Consider the following 15,439-nt stretch of genomic DNA (forward strand, 5'->3'; position numbering starts at 1 on the left):
TTTCTCAGCACAGGGTTTTCTGGGAGATTTTAAAAAATGGGAGAACTGAGCTACATGTGCACCTACCTTTGCCTTCAAGAGCCTCCCTATTGTCTGGAGTTTGGGCAGAGCTGGTACCAGTCTGGATGGGCTCACTCTTAGAAAATGGGGCATTGGTCCTTAAAACGAGATAAGGTATCTGCTTAAATATATGCTTAAACTAGCCTCTTCGCTTGCATAGCCTACGTGTACGAGTGCGTTACGATGGATGTTCTCCTCTGGAAGTGACTAGAAGACAGCTGGTGATGCCGGAGGCCTTTGCATGGAAGCAGCAGCTGCCACAGAGACTGGGAATCTCCAGCTCTCCAAGAGACTGCATGGTTTATCCCCTCTTTCAGGACAGTTGATGAAACAGGATTGCCCTTTTGCCCTCAGTTCATTCACAGGCGAAGTAACTTGGTGTTAAGACCAATTCCCAAAACTGAGTATCACACTTCAGTGCTTCTGCTAATAGCTGCTGGAGCTGCAAAGAAATTTTCATGGTTGCACTATGGCCAAATACATTTCTGCATTTTTCTCCCTTCCTAAAGGATAGCAGACACTGGCCACAGATGGAGACAGGACATCTGATCGATGTGCCGTTCTCAAAATTATACAAATTGTGTGAGCAGGAGTCAAAAAAATAGTTTATTTCTCTATCAAACCCCATCAAGGGTCATTAAGATTTTTCTCCACATTCCCTCAAACATACATCTTGCTAGGATCTTCAATACATGCCTCCCACAATCTGGGAGTTTTCTGCTTTAACTGGGGATTGAAACATTAATGATTTAGTCTTCTGAGAACTGAAACTTTTTGGTATAAAAATCTTCGAGCTCAGAAGCTCAAAGCTGTCTGTGAAAATGCAGTGGCTCAGATTATCTGATGATCACTTCTGATTTAAGTGACCAGGTCACTGGAAGGTCTCAAGGCACATTATCTAGTGGGTGAATATAATTGTCTGCAATTACAATTAAAAAAGGCAAAACCCCTAGTTCAAGATAATCAGGAGGCCACAGTGAGTCTGAGCCCCAATTCTAGACATGCTATGCTGTACAACAGACCTCCCAACCTTAAATAAGTCTGATGTTTTCTTTTTGAAGGACATACATGTTTCTGTTTCCTAACAATAGATTCCAAGAAATTTTCCCCATAATAAGGCTAAAAATACTTCCCCAGGCCTCATGAGAAATTAACTCTTGCCTGTTTCTAAAAAGTTTGAAGTTCCTTAGCTGGTAGCGGCTATTTTAAAAGTTTGATATTCAGTGGTGTGTCATGTAAGGCCAAGTTTCTAAAGAAAGGCAAGAGTACCATACCAAGGCTGATTCAGGCAACACTACAACATCTTCAGATGACTGCAAGGCAAACAGTTTAGTATGCTAGTTTTGGCATGTTGGGCGATACCTACCAGCACTTGTGTGGTACAGCCTATCCCACCTACAGGCCTGTGATCCTCTCGGTTCCTGCCCTTGTTTGATAAGTGAGCCTGAACTGCCTCAGTAGCTGCACATGAGCACGCTGATGGTAGAGCATGAAAACTGGGGAATTCAGAGAATTGGCCCACTTGCCCCTTGGGTCAAACTAAGGAAACGGTTCTCTCATGCCTCTTCCTCCTCTTAATGACTCAGGAAACATCTAGGAGGTTTTAAGAACATATGACGTTAAAGCATTAAGTATGTGACAGAAGGCTCAGCCCTTTCTGCTACATAGTCCATAGTCAGGAGACGACTGACGTGCAATGCATTCATTTGAACATTAGCTTCCCTGGTCAGTCTCGTTGCTCTAATAGCACTGCTGCCTGCCTTTGCTCGGCTTTACCTACGCACCACGTACAGCTCATCTCCTGTTCTATGTTATACAGGCTTTTCCTAACGCTGCAACCAGCATTAAAATGTTTTCCTTGTACGCCAAAAAGCCTCATGTTGGAAGTCACACTTGCCTGTTGTTACCATCAGTCAGTTTGTCTCTTCTACCAAGTAACAAGCGATAGAACGAGAGGAAACAGCCTCAAGTTGCACCAGGGGAGGTTTAGATTGGGTATTAGGAAAAATTTCTTCACTGAAAGGGTTGTCAAGTACTGGAACAGGCTGCCCAGGGAAGCAGATGAGTCCCCATCCCTGAAGGTGTTTGAAAGACATGTAGATGTGGTGCTTAGGGACATGGTTTAGTGGTGGACTTGGCAGTTAATGGTTGGACTCGATGATCTTAAAGGTCTCTTCCAACCTACAGGATTCTATGATTCTCTGCAAACAGTCCCACAGAATTTCATGGGAGTACTTACAGTCTTGGAGACTCATGCATGAGGAGATGCCAAATAGTTGCCCTCAGGCAGCAAGGCAGGATCACCTGTACTCCTGCAGCATGCCCAAGGAATGTCTGTCCATCTGTTCTCAAAGGCCTCCAGTAATCAACAATAATATTGGTTATTATGCCTAAAAATTTCTTCCAGTACTTCTGTGCCTTTACCAGAAGGACAGCCTGAACCTCACTTGCTAGTTCTTCTTGCCCTGTGTATCACCAAGAGGAGATTATTCCCTCCCTCTTTCAAAAAGTCTGGCATGTTTAAGACTTACATTTTCTTCAGCCTCCGCTTTTCCAGACTGAACCACTCCAGCGTGCTCGTTTTCTCACTGGTTAAACATTACAAACCTCAGTTCCCTCTTGCTGCTCTCCCGAGTTCCTTCCCATCGGCCCACAACTGGTTCCTGTGGTGCCCAAGCCAGCCGCAGTGGGCTGGGGAGGCCTTACTGCTGCTGGTAGAGCAGGGGCGTGATTTCATGCATCTCTCAGGCTATTTTTCTGGTATTCGTCCCAAGATGTTTCTCTTTTCACACCAACATTATGACATTGCTGACCGGAATTCAGGTTGTGATACACGGCAATTCCCAGGCTCTTTTCTGAAAATTGCTATCCAGCCTGTAGTTCCCTATCCTGTATTTGTGCTTTTTTTAACAGCTCCTGCAAGGTGTAGAAATTGAATTTTCACCTATTGCATTGCATTTTTTCCAGACTAGTTATTTAGTTTCATTTTGAATTCTACCTTTATTCTCCAGTCTCCCTGGATTGCACTTTGTCTGGTGCCAGCAGAGGGGGGCTGCCAGCATGCCAGAAAACAGGGCTGGAATTCCACATGGTCTCGATGCAGTTCAGTGCCCGCCGACTCCAGCGGCATTTAATTTGGCAAGAACTGGATTGGTTGCCAATGGAAAAATACAAAATTGGGCCCTGATCATCATGTAAACAGAAGAGACTAGCAGTTAATTTGGTATTTATCTACATACTATTAAATAAAAAACCCAAATATTTTAGGATTTAGAAAGTCCAAGTCATACATTTTAGGATGCATTGCTTCCAGGTAACTTTCCCTGTCTGCCTTCCATTTTCATAGAATCATAGAATCATAGAATGCTTTGGGTTGGAAGGGACCTTTAGAGGTCATAAAAGGACTTTTTTTGATTTATGTATTAGTATGCTTGTATGACTGTTTGTCTGCTTTTCAAAAAAAGGAAGATAATGTAGTTTCAGAAAATTTATTTGAACACTAACACTTCTAATCTTGGGACAGGGAGAGTGTACCACCAGAATGTTTTAAATTCAATAATTTATTTTTTACTACAAAACTTAAAAAAATTGTCTGAACTCACTTAAAACTTTCCCATATACATTGAGATACTTCTTCCCCAGCACAGCATCTTTCACAAATGAGCTTAACTCACATTTTGTCCACCACTGCATCATTAACTCTAGGAATACTGTTTCCAAAACTGCTTAAATTCAAGGTGGCAACAACAAAGCAGGCTGCAGAACAGGCACGTATCTGACCTACCACTTGACTCCAAAAACTACTCGCTCAATTACAAACCATTTGAAAACCGGGAAATTGGTTTGATGATTCTTCCTAATGCTCTAATTAGCATTTCAAACCTTTGTTGTAGATAAAACGTGTACACCATGTTTACAGCGTTGATATTTAAAATAACTCATTTTATACATATTGTAGTCATTAGAAATTTCAATTTAGCTTCTAGGTTCTTCTAATTGACATAACTGTAAATTCTTCTGTCCTGTAAAACAAAGAAAATTACATTTTAGAAGGTGGCAGTGCAAACCAAAGAAAGCATGGATGGTATATGATCCTGTACAAGTCGCTTACTTCCATCAAGAGAAGACAATGTAAACCATTAGCGCACAACCCACTATCCAGCCGACTGCAAGGAGTATAGGGACGACGAGACGTGAAAGCGGGACTTGGGCTGAAAGAGAAAAGACGATCTTTTTCAGAAAGGCCACATTACATCGACGCTGAATTCGCTCAATTAAACACATCAAAACCACGATTATCACAGAGCAAAGAGATACCTGCGAACTTAGGCCGCATTATCTGTGATTGCTATTTTTAACATGGAGTCACCGTATCTTGGCAGGCCTCCTAATGAGAATACACAGCAAAAGCCCAAAGAGATTTCCACGCTGTGGTCGCTGCAATCAGATAGGTACAAGGCTTAGCACTTCCAAAAGCAGCAGGGTACAGGGAGGAGACAGAAGCATGGCTCTGTCCTTGGTCTCCACAGGTCATCAGGAGAACATCTGTACTGGACTTTACTGACAGCAGCGGTCCTGGCGGATTCAGGATTCAATCCCTGATAGGTACATTAGGTCGGCAACAGTAAATCACAAATACAGCGACTATTTAACACTGTACCCGTTTAAGATCAATGTGCCTGGGGCTGCGAAGAGGGGATGCGGTATGGGTTCCCACACCCCAGAGGGGTGTTTGCCAGTGTCTGTACGTCAGGGACTCACAGCTCATCCCTGTGCTTTCCACGCACGGTGCCCGACGTAGCCCTCTCCTATCCTGTCACTACAGCGATACGGGGTACTTAAGGCTGATATAATTATCCACTGCAAGGGTGTTCCCCACTTGCAAGTAAGAAAATAAGGCAAGAGTTTCCACTGTGAATGTACTGCCTGCTTGGCTGAGTTGGGCCAGGCACAAACGTGATGTCTTCCCTGTATTGCCCCCTAGTACTAGACCAAGCTAAAAAATTACATGGAGACGTGGAGTCCAATGCAGACGACGGTTCTGTAAGGACAATGCAGAAAGCAGAACTAGCGCTTTATATAAACACGTTTCTGTACAGCTTCAGAATATCAAAGACCCTTCCACCAGTTTCCTGCAAATAGCAGAAGCTTGCCAGAAAGCAGCGCATCAACCTTTGAGATCTTATTACTTACCAATATATTACATTTTAAAGCACATCTTTCTGCAGTTAAAAGATTTCCAGGTTTTTGAAGGGATTAATAAATAATGTAAAGCTATTCACTACACCTTGCACAGTTTAGATCAAGCAGACAGACTTTGGAGGGATGCTCAATAATTTAAGATTTTCCACATTGCTCTTTAAAAGCTATGCACAACACAAACACGTCTCACCGTGATATTGCATGGTGTATCTACGAGAGGGAAAGAGAGAACATATAGAGAGAAAATCTGCACGTGCTGCCACAAAATTGGAAAAGATAAGCAACCACACAGCAAAAAACTAAAATCCTGCTCTGAAACTGGGTGTCCTTTTGCCACAGGGGAGTCCCTTCCCTGTTTCATTTAAAGACTGTTATTCTTTTGACACTTTGTAAGGTAAAGCCACTTCTGCTGGGAATAATTTCTCTTTACTTGCCATTTTTTCTAAAGGTCCTATTACAAATAAGGGCTGGATCCTGCTGGGGTACACGGGAGAGTTTTGAGAGCTCTGCTGATTGCCGTTGTGTCTACTGAATATGGTGTTTTGTTATATGAGATCCAGTTTAAACGCAGTAAGATAAGAGAGGCAGGCAAAGCCTGAAGGGTCAGCAGGAACGCTGTGCCCAGCATTTGTCATGAGGCAGCAAGCAGCTGGCTCTGAGAGATAGAGTTTCATGGGAGCCATTGGGAGTACTTGTGTTTCATAGTTTAAGAACAGAAATGACCATGAGATCATTTGCTCTGATCTTCTATATGTCACAGGACGGATACTCCAAGATTTGAGTTAGCGTAAAGCAACTGCTTGGAAGACTACATTTTAGGCCACGAGCAGGAGAGCCTGAAGTGCGAGACACGCACAAGGCTCGGGCTTGGCCGGGTGAGACGCCCGAGCGGGTAACCCATTCGCAAGGCCTCAGAAGAAGGTGACAAACTCCAAGGTCCCAATATTTGGTCCAAGGGAAAACTATCCTGAGTCTAAATCTGAGAATCGGTATTACCCCCGCCGTGGAGCAAGGCTGGGCGCACCAACAGCCAGAAGAGAGAACACCGGCATCGTCCGCTTCCCAGCCTGAGGGGAGATGGGGTGGGGAGGGACCAGCAGCAGAGGAACAGAACACTGCTGAGCAATTCTGTTTTGCAAAGCAAGCAATCTTTACTGACACCTGCAGGTAACCAGCTAAACCCCGAAAACATGAGGTTTCCTTATAATCGCCATTTAAATGGATGCACGTGAAAGCAGAATACTGAGAGAAATGTGGGTTATTGCAGTCGCAAGTACTGCTTTCAAACAGACCAAGGAAACAAACCCTGGCTTCTGGGCTTTGAGCCAGAGCCTGCTGAAATCAAAAGGCCAATTCTGGATGGCAGCAAGAGTAAAGGAATCTTACTGTGACTTGTGTATGTAAGCTGGCGTTCTAGCTACAAATTACTTTCTTTTTTCCCCATTATAGTAATTTTTCTCTACTTCAAATGTGAATTTATCTCAAAATAAACAGAGAGGCTGGTCAGAGGAGCAAACACAGAGCACTTTTGCTGTGCTACAGCAGGGTTCCTCTGCACGTGATAAACAGACTCCCGAGCTCTGCACTTCTGCGGGTCAGAAGCCCTGGGAATTGTCCACCACGGGATGCCCAAGCACCACAGTGAAGCCAAGGATCCCTCGACGACAGGATACAGCAGCACAGGCTTCCAAGCTAAATATGGCCTAAATACGCTGATAAACTTCATCTGATCGCTATCTTCTTTTTTTTTCCTGGGGTTTCCCTTTTAACCATAACCATCTGTCCTTGGTCAAAACTCCTACCAGCTACCATGAGATGATGCCTGTGGTCTCAGTGAGCTGGCTTCACGCCTGAAACGTCTGGGTCTGACTGCACTGGCAAGGGCACCCCAAGATACCAGCTGGAAAAATTCCCACTTTAAACAGGCAGAAGCTTGGCAGGTAAAGAAGGGAATGTTTCCCTGCCTGAGCCTGTCAGGCTCAAACTTGCAGTCTTATGTTCCCTACGCCAAAATGCCTCAGAATTTCATGGAAGTTTTCTTTGTATTTTATCTCATACAGGCTACACATGCACACACACAACCAAACCACGAACCCGTCACTGGGGTGGCAGTTCGAACGCCGCGCTGGCCAGCAGACGAGGAAGGAATGTGTGTGCGTGCCCAGAGGACCACGTCTCCTGCACGTCTCCCAGCTGCCAGCCCCAACAGACAAGTTTTTCCGTGTTCCTTATGCGCTGCCAGTAGAGGCTGTGGTGCTCTGAAATCTAGTTTAACCACAGAACTGATGTGGACAGGCTTTTGTGTCGATGGCGTTTGCCAGCTTCGTATTTGAAAAACACGCGAACCCTGCCGTTATTCATTTCAGCAAGGTTGCCCAACCATTTCTCGTCTGCTCCCGGACGCTTCCAGGGAGGCGTGCAGGGGCCGGGCTGGAGCCATGTGCCGGCGGGAGGCAGTCAAGCCCCGCTGCCCCGGCGTCGCTGGCGCCAGCCTGGTCTGTCTGACTGATTATGGCCACATTGCTTTTATTTAAAAAAAACCCAACAAAAACAAAGACAAAAAAAACTTAAACACAAATAACAATACGCATCCTTCCAATGCAAAATATGGTTAAGTACTAATTCCTGGTGGAATGCCAGTATCAGTACAATTTCTGTGGATTATCAATGAAAACTAAAATTAAGAAACAGCATTCAGTATCCTGTTGTGTCTGAGTTTAGTAGAATTTCACTATCCTTCTTAGATACCAGTGGTAATGGTGCAAAAAAAGGGAGATAAAACTCTTTAAAAACTTTTCATATAGCTATGAAGATGTATAAAAAAGTTACTTTCACAAGGAAAAGTACTACCTGAGTAACTGCTAACACCGTATTTAAACTTATAGCCGTTTCACTATCCAAACCTCTTACAGTGAAGTAAATAGAAAATGACAATGAATATAAAATGCATTTTTATAAAATGACTTTTCTCCTTGAAGAAAGTGGAAATGTGCTTATACAGAAAAGATCATTATTAAAATTTCATATTGCTCTGCCACTTGGGCTTTGTGGAGTTACAATCTAAATTAGTATATGTTCACCTAACATTACACTCAGATTTCAGCTACACAGACAGTATATTTAAAACACTGTCAAACATAACTCATTTTACACAGTTCTGTTTAATTATGTTAGTCAACTTAAAATCACAACCACAAAAAAATGTAAAGAAAACAGAACTGGTAGGATTCAGAAATACGGGAGGAACCCAAGCTACTTTAAACTCATTGCTGTTAAGAGAATTAGCTTTTAAACTGATTACACTTTCTTACTGAAAAGTAAACTATATAGTGTATCATACAAGGACACAAAGAGCTGAGTATTTTCACATTACGTTGCTCAGATTTATGAATTTTAAGAATACATTGTTACATTCACATTTAACTATGCACCTTACCTGGTTCTGCCATTCCCCCCTCTGCCGGTTTTATTGGCAAGTTTTAAGGTTTGCCTCTGCAGTTGTTCCCCTGAGCTTTGGGATGCTTTAAATAGAGCAATATTTGGAATGTGCTGCAGCTGCCTTGCTCACTGATGCCAGTTTTTTGGCTAGATGCATTCAATTGTCTAAAAAGGCAGGCGTTCAAGGGATTCAAGGTTACCTCTTCCTATTCCTGCAACTGCACATCTGTTTCAGAGAAAGCAGAATAAAGAGGGGTCGTTTTTTTAAGAGGGAGAGAAACAAGGGCGAAAACTGCTTTATCGTCTCTTTACAGCCATGAATCACCACACGATAACTTCACGTAATATTTACATGCACCCACATACTTAGAGCATGACACGGATCCAGTTCGTTCTTAAGTCTCCCACATCTTCTCTCGTCCCTCTCCTATCAAAAAAACAAGCCAAGTCCTACTCAGTAATACTTGTATATATATTTCTATAGTTATTAGTTACTTGCTAAGCATCACCAGGTATCTTGTACGCCACAAAGCACCGAGGTACATTTAGCATCTTTCCTCTGAAAGGTTACAGTGTTCAGTCACAGGTTTTCATTACCCCTGTGGGTAGTGGGCAACAAAATTCAAGGGAGGAACATTCCTAAAATAATCTGAGAATGATTTTGTCCTAAATAGGATAAATTATTGCAAACTGTCTCTAATTCAGAAAAGAAAAAACATGGAGACGAGTGCCAGATCTGAGCCAAAAGGACAAACTGCACACTAGCCTGTATCACATAAAAGGAGAGCTCCGTATAAAGATCCCTTGGAGTGATCCTGGCCACAGTTTTTGGCCAATAAGCGTAAGAAACCCACTCAAAGTTTATTAGGGAAATGAAGCCCTGTACAGAACATTCAGAGGAACACACAGGTGCCTCACATTAGCAAAAAGCCCCTAACCAAATGCTTTTTTTCAGGCACGGGAGGACATTTTATCTAATGTTCAGCAATGTTATACATAGGATCATAGAATCATTTGGGTTGGAGTAGACCTTTGAGATCATCGAGTCCAACCGTTAACCTGACACTGCCAAGCCCACCGCTAAACCATGTCCCCAAGTGCCACGTCTACACGTCGTTTAAATGCCTCCAGGAATGGGCACTCAACCACTTCCCTGGGCAGCCTGTTCCAGGGCTTGACAGCCCTTTCCGTGAAGAAATGTTTCCTCATGTCCGATCTAAACCTCCCCTGGTGCAACATAATCCCATTTCAGAGCTGTGCCTAGATACTAAACGAAACCGGGATTCTTTCTGCGTGTTTCCGAAATGGAAAAAGGACACAGATCGCTGTTCAAAAGCCATTCCATCTAGCAGATGCCCAGGATGTTTTGAAGAGATCTAATCTGGATGTTTGTGTAGTTCAGAGGAATTGGTTATGGTCTCTCAGAAGACAAGACAGTGCTCAGCAACACACTATGCAGATCTTCTAAAAGAGATTATCCCTTTCTTATGCGCTTGTTGATTAAAGATTAAATATTTCACATAAAAAATTAAATTTCAGTTATCACCTTCCTTCAGAATTGCTTCCTGTCTTACAAAGGCTGTGGAGATCACATCTTCCTTGGAGCTATTATATCAGACAGCCTGCAGAAAAGGAATTAAGCCAAAGTTAGATTCTAGAGCACCAGGTGGAAAAAATACTGGCTTTTCATACCAACATGATCTCACTTGTTCTAAAGCAGGTTCATAACTCATTTTTTTAATTTTGAAAGAACTGGAACTGGTTATAATGGAAACGCAATCCCAGTCCCTACCAAGGAAGGGTCTGTTCCTGAACACAGGAGCTGCTTTCCAGGGATCCCGTCTCGGTTCCCTGCCCACTCTGGGACTGCAGGGGCAGAGCAGAAGGGTGCAGGTGCGGGTCCAATGCTACACCTACAAAACAGCTGGGAGAGACAGCCTTCAAAATACCCATACGAAATGCAATTAAATGTCTGGTTATTTTTACAAGAATAGTATTTTTTGTCCTAGGTACAAGAATGGAAACCGTGGGCCCCAGGCTACACACGACTTGCGTCAATCTGCAGAGTACTTTCATCTGGAATGAACAACAACAAAAAAAAGAATGGCACTGGAGTATTTTAAATACAATTATTTGTATTGCTGTGACCAGTATCTTAGAAACCACGCTAACATACACAATGTGACTGAGCAGCATTCAACTCTAACAAAAATTTGCTGAAGACAGTTGTTTTACATCAGTGATGAATTTAGCTTTGTACAGATTGGTTTCGTTGCATACTATAAACAGTCCCCATTTTTTGGTCTTTTGAGTTTTGCATGAATTCTAAGATGACGGTTACAGAAAAATAACTGAAGCCAAGTCATGTCACCTAAGGAAGTCTTCATTAATTTCTGCAGTCAATATCTTGACCAACCTGTTCCTCAGTTTGTGCTCACCGTCTCTTAGGTTCTTGTGTTTCTGCTTGTACGATGAGACACTTCAAAGCAGGTACTTTGAGGCATCATTTCCAGTTCTGCAGATGCAACAGAAACATTGAGCTTTACTGTCTGCCCACTAACAGCAGGTCCATACCACTGAGTCTCTGCTGACAGCAGGGACTCTGCTGGCTGAAGGATCAGACTCCCACTTCCCCTAGGAGTGGCTTAAAGGATTTTGGGGACCTGAAATGCTTGTCTACCAATTAACAGCAATCATCTGATAACATCTTTTTCATAAATTTTAACATCGTCTTAAACCCAGCAGAATTTCTGGTGCCTGCTACTGTCTAGAATTTCCCACTGGCGGCTTCCCAGCGGTTGTGACGGCACTTGCAGCACCTCCAGACCTGCGCGTACTTCACAGTAAAGGCTCAGCGAGTCCCCTCGAAGGATCATGTTCCTCTGCCCAGGGAAACAAGTCAAAGGACTTCCACTGGTTTCTAGAGATCAGTTTGATCAAATGGGCATGCTAACATAATAACCGAAATGGCAAGTTTTCTGAGTACTGAAGTTTTCTGCTACTGGATATGCCTAGTATGTCTCCACTCCTGGCTTTTGCCAGTCCTCTGCATTTTCTTGAGCACGACAGTTCTCCTTAAAAAATGCTTGCCTTTCCCCAAGCACCACGTAAGGAAAGTGATTTCACTACTGCTTACCCAAAATGGGTATACTCTTAAAATAAAACTCAGGGCTATATAACATTTTATTATGCCATGCACAAGTCAGCATTATCACATCATTTTGAGACACAAGAATAAAATGCGAGCTTTACATTCTTTGTCTGGCTTTGCTATAGAGCGGACTTTTTGGGATAAGATCCAATTTGTTGTAAAAAGATATATGATTCTGTTCTCTGTGTAACAGATTTATTAAAAAAACCTCACCTCCCTGATACAATAACTTCCTTGGCTGCATAGCTGTTCCTGTAAGAATCCTATCTGTTTTGGTTCTACTAATTATATATATACATCTGATCTAATGGAAATAATTTCTACCAGGAACCATGTATTCCTAACAAGACAATCTGACCTTCACGGATTGGGATCTTTCCAGGCCCAGTTGCCTTAAGCAAGGACAGAGAGTCACTGCTGCTCACAACAGTTTTGCTAACTACTACCCTCATTTAGCTGCAAGCACAGTAAGTATTGTTCTGCAAGCCTAAAGCACGAGGTTAAGGATATAAAAGTTGTAACTGCAGCAAAGAACAGTGTAACAATACAGACGTTATTTTAAACAACACATCTTCTGTTTGGAACGGAGGAATGAACTGCAGACATAAATTCTACAATAAATCTCAGTCCAACAGCCAAAAAAAAAGCAGGGGGACAGTTTCAAAATATAAAAAACAAGGAGTACACAATGCTTCAGAAAAAAACTCAAGAGAATGTTGTGGCGAAAAAGCATCTACTTTTTTCCCTGCTGAAGAGCAATACATAAGAAAAACAATTCCCTCATTTTTATTTGTGTTTCAAATCACATTATAATTTGTGTATGTTTTTTCTTCTGTGTTTGTGCTGGGATGATGAAATACTCAATATTCAGAGTTCGACTCGGATGGTCAGTTGTGGTCAGAAACGAGATCTCTTTTTTAGCCTTCAGTTCACTGAGGTACTCAGATTTGTCACACTTAAAGCAGTCTTTTGAGCAGCCTCGTTGACTTCAGTCCTATTAACTGCTCAAAGCTGGGAATGCGCTTTAAATGCTTTAAATGCCTTCAGTGCTTTAAGCGAATTAGGGCCAAAATTAGGAGGAACTGAGTAAGCCAGCAGGGCTGTAAGCCTTTCCGGAAGAGAAAGCAATTTTAAGAGGGAAAAAAACAGTACTGATGTTTTAGAAATTATTAAATTCTCTCTTCTTCAGATCCATGTGGACTTTGCCAAAAGAGGGGGTGAAAAAAAAAAAAAAGCAGAGGCTGCTGCTGGCTTCATTGGCTGGCTGGAAGTTATGAATGCCGTTGTTCACAAACTCCAGCTGTTTCCCAGCGTGGCCGCACATGCCGCTGGCCATGGGGAGTGGTGAGAACCCTCTCTCTGCAGGCTGCTTGATTGTTTTTGTGCCAAAGCTTTGGTGAAGGGTTGGAAGGAACACTGTCCCTCGCTGTGTTCACAAGCATCCCACCTCATATTACAAAGTGCATTATTCCATTGATCGCTATCTTTTGGCTATTCCTTCTGTCATACAAAGGAGCCTGCCATGCTTTGAAAGACCTGACGCCATCCTTGTCCAAGCCATTTAACCGCTTCGGCACCAACACTGCCAGGGAAGACCTGGGGAGCTGTCGGTGCTGCTGCGTCAGCGGGCGCCTTTGCAACACGAAACACAGGACCTGCAGCATCTGCCCTTGAGCACGGAGGGGACCGACAGCTGAGCATCCAGGGGAAGTGAATGGGCAAGGGGGCAATTAAAGCCAGAGTCCAATCCAAAAGAAAACAAGAAAAATCAAGCCAACACTAGCAGAAATGTATCTGTACAGCTCTAACACGTACACCAGTTGAGGTTCAACAAGGCCAAGTGCAAGGTCCTGCACCTGGGTCGGGACAACCCCCGGTATCAGCACAGGTTGGGGGATGCAGGGATGGAGAGCAGCCCTGCGGAGAAGGGCTTGGGGTGCTGGGGGTGAAAAGCTGGACACGAGCCGGCAATGTGCGCTGGCAGCCCAGAAAGCCAACCCCATCCTGGGCTGCATCCCCAGCAGCGTGGGCAGCGGGGCGAGGGAGGGGATTCTGGCCCCCTGCCCCGCTCTGGGCAGACCCCCCTGCAGCCCTGCGCCCAGCTCGGGGCCCTCAGCACAGGACACGGAGCTGCTGGAGCGGGGCCAGGGGAGGCCACAGAAATGCCCCGAGGGCCGGAGCCCCTCTGCTGCGGGGCCAGGCTGGGGGGGCTGGGGGTGCTCAGCCTGGAGAGGAGGGGGCTGCGGGGAGGCCTGAGTGCGGCCTGGCAGTGCTGAGAGGGGCTGCAGGAAGGGGGGGGCAAGCTTTAGCAAGGCCTGTCGTGACAGGACAAGGAGTAATAGGTTTAAACTAAAGGAGAGGAGATTTAGAGTGGATATAAGGAAGGAATGTTTTACAGTGAGGGCGGTGAGGCAGTGGCACAGGTTGCCCAGAGAGGCGGTGGGAGATGCCCCATCCCTGGGAACATCCCAGGCCAGGCTGGACGGGGCTGTGAGCACCCTGGGCTGGTTAAAGCTGTCCCTGGCACTGCAGGGGCTGGGCTGGGGGGGCTCTGAAGGGCCCTGCCCACCCAAAGCACTCTGTGATTCCATGATTCTATATAAGAGCTTTCCAGCTGGCTAACCTAACACCGGGGCCACGAGGCCGACGGATACATTGCCACAACATGCTGCTGGTAACTTGTTTTCCTGCAGCAATAACGGGCACAGATCAAACATCAGAAACTGCAGCATGTCCGCACCTCTCAGCCCACCTGTGCCCTGTGTTTGCACACACGGGGTGTTACGGTAAGCAGAAATACAGGCGGTGTTTGTTCGGAGATCACGGAGCCGCAGACGAACACCTCTGCTTCGTGAGCTTCGGGTTTCTTCTCCCTGACTCGGTGCTGCTTTCTTAGACAATACGTTAGGGAAAGGTTTAGCTATAAATAATCATGTTATCACCTCAGTAAGAGGCAAACTCTTCCCCTTTTGTATCACGGACAGGATTTCTTTATAGCACAGTCCCCTCTGAGGAATGCTGGGAATACAGCAGAGAAAGCAAATATCCACTGCTTGATAACAACACCGTGGATGCATTTGCTACGCTGCTTCTGCTGAATCCGAGTGATGTAGTGTCTGATATTTGGGAAGCAGCTGTCAGAACCCCTCATTAAAATACCACCCATTTTGCCAAGAAAATCGGCAATGTTTATTGTTTACCTAGCTAATACGTTTGGAGCACATTCTAATCTTCATCATTTCACCAGTACCAAATACTAGAATGTCAAATTTATATTTGTTAGCCATACTTCTAACATCTGAAAGTCTACATGCAGCATTCAGTAGACTGGCAAAGAAATGCTCTCTGTTTTACAAATCCTATATGATTTGTATACATAACTGTAGGCTACACTGCTTTGTATTAGATTATTATATTACTAGATTATTATATTATTAGATTATATTAGAGGGACATAACAACTCATCTTCACAAAAGGAATGCTCCAAGTAATAAAATCTTTATAGCTTCAGAATATGGATACTAATTTTTTTTAAAATCACATTTCTTTCTTTCAATTGAGCTTCTTCCTCCAAACGCCCCTGCTTT

The 15,439-nt window shown here is 44.0% G+C and overlaps 1 protein-coding gene across 1 annotated transcript; it reads right to left on the reverse strand.

Annotated features, from left to right (window-relative positions):
• Positions 1–4,176: 4,176 nt before the first annotated feature.
• STRIT1 (small transmembrane regulator of ion transport 1) lies at positions 4,177–8,711 on the reverse strand. Its single transcript, XM_075715954.1, has 2 exons — positions 8,699–8,711; positions 4,177–4,271 (listed from the first exon to the last, which is right to left on the reverse strand). The coding sequence occupies exons 1-2, from the start codon at positions 8,709–8,711 to the stop codon at positions 4,177–4,179; spliced, it is 108 nt and encodes a 35-aa protein (XP_075572069.1).
• Positions 8,712–15,439: the final 6,728 nt, after the last annotated feature.

Source organism: Pelecanus crispus, chromosome 9 (assembly GCF_030463565.1).
Source record: "Pelecanus crispus isolate bPelCri1 chromosome 9, bPelCri1.pri, whole genome shotgun sequence".
Classification (NCBI taxonomy): Eukaryota; Metazoa; Chordata; class Aves; order Pelecaniformes; family Pelecanidae; genus Pelecanus; species Pelecanus crispus.